Below are 6,773 nucleotides of genomic sequence, written 5' to 3' on the forward strand. Positions count from 1 at the left end.
CATGTTTCTATTAATGTTCGATAGATGATTGATTAATGCACTAAGCATGCATTAAGTCACTGGAGGTGGAACACACTAATGTAAAGAACGGCTGAGTTTAAACCTTCAGATAGAAGCGAAGAAGTAAAAGAAAAGATTACAAGAGAATAAAAGTCAGTGAGTGAGTCGAGTGACTGATCCAAACATCAACCACTGACTGTGGTGTTAGTGTTGTTATCAGCCTCCTGTCCCCTCACATGTTGGAACTGTGTCTGCAGCTGTGACTGTTTTTGTCCACTGCTCATTTGCATCAGCAGCTGTGTTGTAGAAACATTGTCGTGTTCTTGATGCGTCGTCCTCAGATGTTAGAACACGTCTGGATCGTACCTGTTCATCTCCGGACATCACGAGTTAACTCCGTGTGTCCTGTTCTCTGTGGTTCACACGTCTTTATTATGATGCTAAATATTAAGATAAGTCAGAATTAGAGGCAGCTGCACGTTCAGCTGCTCTGGACCCTGTGAGGCCACGTTAAACTGCCGCGGGGCCTCGGAGCCAAACGGTGTCTGGTCTAAAATAACTACAGTCTTTTAACACGGGGCCCCTCTGAGGGACGGGGCCACGAGATCAAGTACTTGTCTTAGTTGATATTGTTCTCAAATTCTGCAGTTAATCAAATTATGTATAACCAATTGACACACAGTGACCCTGGGCTTTAGGGGCCCCTCTTGGTCTGGGCCCCCCTAGCAGTTGGTAATCCATGTTGGCACTGGTCCACATAAGGCTGATGAGTTGTGTTGGTGCCCAGAACTGGACCAACGTGTAAGCCTGATTCTGGTACATCGTCCTGGGCCACATTCAGGTGCTGTTGGGACATATTTGCCCTTTTCCACTGCAGGAACCTGGAACCTAGAACGTGGCTTTGCTCCTTCCCTGAACTGTGGGTTCTGTATAAATCTTATGATTTCAGATAGAGTGGGATGACTGGGAACTCTCAAACAAGACAAGTTAACTAAAGTGCCAAAGTCCAAAGACCGGACTCCTTCTAGTCCTCATTCTTCTGTCTTGTTTGAGACGTAGACCACTATCACTGTTTCTAAACTTTAGGCCATCATGTCTCCCTGCTGTCTCATTCAGATCAGGTGTAAACACGTCTGAACTGGTTTCCAGTGTCACCTCTCAGTAATTTAGTACCTAAACGAGGCTGGTAGAACTAAATGGCTTCAGTTTTTTATGGTGCTGACCTCAGACGTGGTGTTGATGACGTGGATCTTCTTTATTTTACAAACTGTGGATTTTAAATAATTTCAGCTTGTGTCTGCATTAAACCAACTAAACCAAATAAAATGTGCGTCCTGATGAATTCAGATGTGATTTGGTGATTGTTCTGTTGTGAATTGTTCCACACACTGAAAACACGGCTGGACCCTTTGGTTCTTGAAGAACCACCTTCTCCTGGCGCTGGTTGAATCTTTTATCCTAATGACACATGAGGAGCTCGTCTTTTCCAAAGTTCCACCTAATGAACGCGGCTCTCACAGATCATGGCGGTAAAAGGCGCCTTTTCTCGGGCTGCAGATCTCTGCAGAACCCTGAAGTGAAACTCGAGCCTGATCTCTGCAGAGCTCGGATCCGGATCCAGATCCGAGGTCCGGACCCGCGGTTTGCGGAGCACCGGCGGAGCCCGGTTTGAATTGACGGACGTCCGCGCGAACCAATCAGCGCCCGCCGTGCGCCAAAGCCGTGTTTATTCCACTTAGCCGGCCAATCAGCGCCGTCCGTTTGAGCCGCGTGCGTCATCAGAGTAGAATGTGAGTGGGCTCCCCTCCCCCACCCTCACAGCAATGGCGGCTTTTTGTGTGCGCGCTGCCGCTTTGTCCTGTTCATCTTCTTCATGTTGTAAAAGACATGTGTAGAAAACTCGGTAAGACGACAAGACGTGTTCGCCCTTGTGTTTCCTAAGAATGAGCACAGTCTTCTGTTCCGCACTCGTCTCATCGCATGTCGGTCATGTCCCTGCTTCTCCTCCCTCCTCCAACAATGGAGGAAATGAGGCCACAGCTCGTCCGCGCCGCTGCTCGCTCCCAGAGACACTCGACTGATGTGTGTCGGTTTCATTCGACGGAGACTTGTGTGTTTATTCGTGCTTCGACCTTGAAGCACGAATTTATGGGTGTTATGTAAAAAATAAACACACAGAGGAACAAGTGCGCACATAGACAGGACGTTCAAAGATGGCGCCGGGAGGGAGGGGCGGGGCGAGCAGCGGACGGTGAAGGGCCGCCGGAGACATGGCGGCCGTGCTCCACATGTACGTCCTCCGCGCCATCGACTGATCGATAGTGTTCACAAAGCGGCCGACGAGGTGACAGTAACGTTATTAAACGCTCTAATCCTCCACCAGCGGCCGACGAGGTGACAGTAACGTTATTAAACGCTCTAATCCTCCACCAGCGGCCGACGAGGTGACAGTAACGTTATTAAACGCTCTAATCCTCCACCAGCGGCCGACATGTCGACATTTCCCCCTAAACACTCCGCGGCGGTGGGCGGGAGAAACGCTCCTCAGCCGCTCGACTGGACCAGAGGGACGTCAATCAATCAGTGTGACACTACGTCAACCGAAGCGCTGCCTGTTCGATATGTGTGCTGCGTAAGTCGGTGTAAACCGAACAGTGTCGGTGTCCCGGTGCCGTTAGAGCCCGGTGCCGTTAGAGCCCGGTGCCGTTAGAGCCCGGTGCCGTTTTACCGGAGACATTATTGTTTCAGCGGGGAAACAACGGCAGCACCGGAGGGGGCGTGGCCTCGGGCAGAAATTCTACCCATTGTTCCACTCCAACGCGCGGAGGGAACGCCCCCGCGGAGGCAGCAGCCTATCAGCGCCCGCCAAGCTCGCGCAGCCCCGCCCCCCCGCCTATATTAAAGGCTCGGCCGTCAGCGGCTCCGGCCACTGGCACAACATCAGAGCTCGAAGCGCAGCAGCAGGAGTTACTTTATTCTACTTCAGTCCTTTATTTTATTCCTCTCAACAATGGCAGACACACAAGTGGACTCCGGCTCGGAACTCTCTGCCAAGGTAAGCCTCTCTCACCTCCACCTCCAGGCTGCTCTTTAAGCTCCATCAGTAGAATAAAGCTGTAACCTAGATTTAAAAACTCCGTCGTCGCTTCGCGCTCGTTCGGTCCGGGCGAACTGAGAGGGACGAACCGGAGAAGAACCGGAGCAGAACCGGAGCAGAGATACGAGGAGGAGAGTGTTAGTCCTGAAAGTGATGGGGGACCGGAGAGGACCGGAGAGGAGCGGAGAGGAGAGGAGAGGAGCGGAGAGGAGCGGAGAGGAGAGGAGCGGACTCTCTGCTCCGCATCATGGAAACAGGCTGCGTCTCATTGTCCGGACACCAACAGTCTGCGCGGGTTCTTTGTTTCTACCAGCGGCTCGGTTCTCCCCGCACGAACACGCACGGCGGGTCCGGACCGACTCTCTCCAGCACCACCCGCTCCAACACACAGGTTTTCATCGGGCTCGGTCTCCGCGGCTCCGACGCGCCGTTTGTTCCCCCTCCACCAGGCTGCTGAGAGCGAACGAATTCGAGGGCAAATCCCGCCTCCAGTGTCGGAACCGCCTCGGTCCCGGTTGGTTTTATTAACAGAGCGGTACCGAGGTGCTGGAGCGGAGCAGCGGAGTCTCCTCCAGCTCCGGGGCTGTGGAGTGGAGCTCCTCCGTTTGAATGGAGCACGGAGGCAGCGGCGCTGCGTAATTCTCTCCGGTGTCAACTTGAGCTTTTCAGGAGCTTCTTTATGTGTTTGTGTTTATGTGTTTGTGTTTTTAAAAGGCTCCGTGGTCCGCGTGCCTGCTCCGTCCGACCCGGTTTGTTTACCGACGCCCGGAGCTCGGGTGCTGCCGGAGCTCAGCCTCCGTTCACCGGACTCAACACGACGAGTCGCGGCTTCCGCTTTTTCTTCAGGGTTGTTGGATGTTTGCAGAGCGCGCTCCGAGTCTCAGGGGAAAGTTTGTCTTTTTACAAAGCAGCCACTTCTGTGTGTGTGTGTGTGTGTGTGTGTGTGTGTGTGTGTGTGTGTGTGTGTGTGTGTGTGTCCGTGGAGGTGTGATGTGACGCTGCTGGTTTTTCCCTCTTTGTGCTCTCTCTCCTTCCACCTGACGTCTTTCTGCTTTTTTGATGTTAACTTGGACTTTGGATCAGATTGGGTAAAACTTTAATGGCCCCGCGGGGGGAGTCGGGTCTCCGCGGGGGGAGTCGGGTCTCCGCAGCGGTCGGAGAACAGGAGCCAGTGTTCAGATAATAGAAGCAGCACCGAGCTGAATAATTCTGAGTGATTAGAACAAATGAACATATGGAGAAGGTGGAGGGGGGAAAGTTGTTGCCTGGTGTTAATACTGATCATCCAGAGTTCCCGTTCACACTCTATTTATAGTTGTGGAGCATTTTTACGCACAAGCGCCTTTTTACGCACAGTCGCTGCGCGAGCGGAGCCTCGGAGCTCAGCCTCATTTGTCTCGTGCTCCCAACCAGCTTAATGGATTTGAACCAATCAGATTATGTTCAGCTGGATGTGTGCGTCCGGAGGGGCCGAGGAGGCTGAGGACGTGAACGGTGTCGACAAAACGAGGAAACCGAGCTCTATTAATAGGCTGCTCGGGCGGTTTTCCGGTCCCGGTGTGGACACTTGAAACCTGAACGTGTGTGTGTGTGTGTGTGTGTGTGTGTGGCGGCTCCGGTCCCGCCACGCTGCGTTATTTTCGCTCTTCGTGCCGCGCTCCTCGTCTGCCATGTGTCGTCTTCTATTGTCCTGTCCTCCGTTACAACGAGCGGCAGCAGCGTGCGTCGCGCTCGCCTCCGCCTCCTCCTCCATCAACCCCTCCCCCCTCCTTCCTCCCTCTCTCTTTCGCTCTGCTCCTGCGCCCTCCTGTGTTATTTTAAATGGAGCGGTGCATCCTGGGTATTGCAGTGCCTCTCCCGGGCGTGTCTCGTGACATATGGTGGAGACGGCAGCCTGCAGAAGACTACAATACCCAGAGTGCCCCGGGGGCCACATCAAAGTATCAGATTACAACACATTAGAGGGGATGGAGTGGGAGGAGGCGGAGGAGGGCGGGAGGAGGATCTGCAGAGACCAATATGGTGTTTTAATAAGAAGGCTTCACTCTGACGGGGACTGAGCAGCTCCCAGCAAACAGTCAGTAACTAGGCCAGTCAGTAGGACAGGTAGCAGCAGCCCGGAGGAGCTGGAACATCGGGGGTTTTCTCTTATACTCATTCTAATGTTTCTATTTTTGCTTCTACCAGGACCTGAAAGAGAAGAAGTTGGTGGAGGAGAAGGAGAACGGCAAAGATGCTGCCACCAACGGAAAGGTAACCTCCATTACCACAGTGTCTGGTGTTCCTCCTGGAGCCAACTCGGTGCCTCAGGACTTTTAACTCGCACAGCTTCTATACTGAACTTTGTGTCGTCTGCAGGAGAACGAGGAGAACGGTGAGGCCGAGGTAGATGATGAAGAAGAAGATGAGGTGGATGAGGAGGAGGAGGAGGAAGATGATGCAGAAGGTAGCTAGAGGAGTCTATTTTGGTTTTGTGTCACGTTTGTCATTCAACAAAACGTTATCGCTCATCATTCTGCTTGTGCTGCAGGTGATGAGGAGGAGGATGAGGAAGACGACGATGAGCTTGAGGGTGGCACAAAACGGGAAGCTGAGGATGACGAGGTGAGACGACTGTAACCCACAGAGACCGAGCAGCACTCTGCCCTCAAGCTAAACCGCTTAGCTAACTGACCCTTCTGCTTCTCCTCTTTCAGGACGAGGGCAATCACAAGAGGCAGAAACAGAACGACGACGACGATTGATGCGTTTCCCCCGCACCGTCCTGCTGAACCACTTCCTGATTCTTCACCTCTGACTGTTTTTCTATGTCACAGGTGGGGGGGCTGGAGGACTGATTAAAGGAAAAAATAATAATAAAAAAATCCAACATGGTCATTAGCAAGTAGAGTTCAACAAACATCCACCACGGCCACACGCTCGACTTGATCTCCCCTCAAATCTGCTAAACAAATTTTCTAGAGGAACCCAGCACCACATCGACGCAGAAATCCGGCTTCTCTTCAACACGAAAAGGAGAATTTGTTTGTATTTTTATTTACATTTTATATTTTTGTACATATTGTTAGGAGGGGGTCCGTTTCCCTCTCGGCAGCGATCTCGTCAGACCAAATCGGTGCTTCTTTAACGACAGATTTTACTTGGTTGACCATGTTACGATATCTCGACAGATACTAGAAAAAAATGTAAAAAAAAGTTTTAAAACATGAAAGACGACCTTAAGCCGTTGAACTCAGAGCATTCCAGTAAATTTAATGTATGTACTTTAGCTGTACCATAACTAGTTTGTTTGTATGGGAGGGTAAGGCCAAAGAAAAGAGCCTCTTTTCTTTTTCCTTTATTTTGTTTTTGTCGGCGACTTTTTGTTTTATGACGGCCTGTTTTGATGTATGTGCGAAGTTTGTTGTTTGACAATAAACCGGACTTTTATTTTGTGAGTTGTACTTTGTTTCTCTGCTCGTTTCTTTTTTCCTTCTCAGCGGCCGAATGACGACGTTCAGGTAAAGGTGAGTTCACAGTGCGTCTTTAACAGGGTCAGAGGGTCACTGTGCACGAGTACGTGTACTAAGAGGTGCTAGAAGTACTCGGTCTACTCTGAGTACACGTACTTAGAGGTGTTAGAAGTACTCAGTCTACTCTGGTAAAAGTGAGCGGTGCCTAAAAATACTCCTCTAGT

The 6,773-nt window shown here is 51.3% G+C and overlaps 1 protein-coding gene across 1 annotated transcript; it reads left to right on the forward strand.

Annotated features, from left to right (window-relative positions):
- Positions 1 to 2,904: 2,904 nt before the first annotated feature.
- On the forward strand, positions 2,905 to 6,540 carry ptmab (prothymosin alpha b). Its single transcript, XM_026374518.1, has 5 exons — positions 2,905 to 3,055; positions 5,285 to 5,350; positions 5,456 to 5,543; positions 5,628 to 5,701; positions 5,794 to 6,540. The coding sequence occupies exons 1-5, from the start codon at positions 3,011 to 3,013 to the stop codon at positions 5,839 to 5,841; spliced, it is 321 nt and encodes a 106-aa protein (XP_026230303.1). The 5' UTR covers positions 2,905 to 3,010; the 3' UTR covers positions 5,842 to 6,540.
- The last annotated feature ends 233 nt before the right edge of the window (positions 6,541 to 6,773 follow it).

Source organism: Anabas testudineus, chromosome 17, assembly GCF_900324465.2.
Source record: "Anabas testudineus chromosome 17, fAnaTes1.2, whole genome shotgun sequence".
Taxonomy (NCBI): Eukaryota; Metazoa; Chordata; class Actinopteri; order Anabantiformes; family Anabantidae; genus Anabas; species Anabas testudineus.

Bases quoted from the DNA above. Each gene is read 5' to 3' on its own strand.
- ptmab (XM_026374518.1), top strand. From the start codon at position 3,011: ATGGCAGACACACAAGTGGACTCCGGCTCGGAACTCTCTGCCAAG. The intron at 3,056-5,284 runs GTAAGCCTCTCT...TGCTTCTACCAG, and splicing joins GCTCGGAACTCTCTGCCAAG to GACCTGAAAGAGAAGAAGTT. The intron at 5,351-5,455 runs GTAACCTCCATT...TGTCGTCTGCAG, and splicing joins ATGCTGCCACCAACGGAAAG to GAGAACGAGGAGAACGGTGA.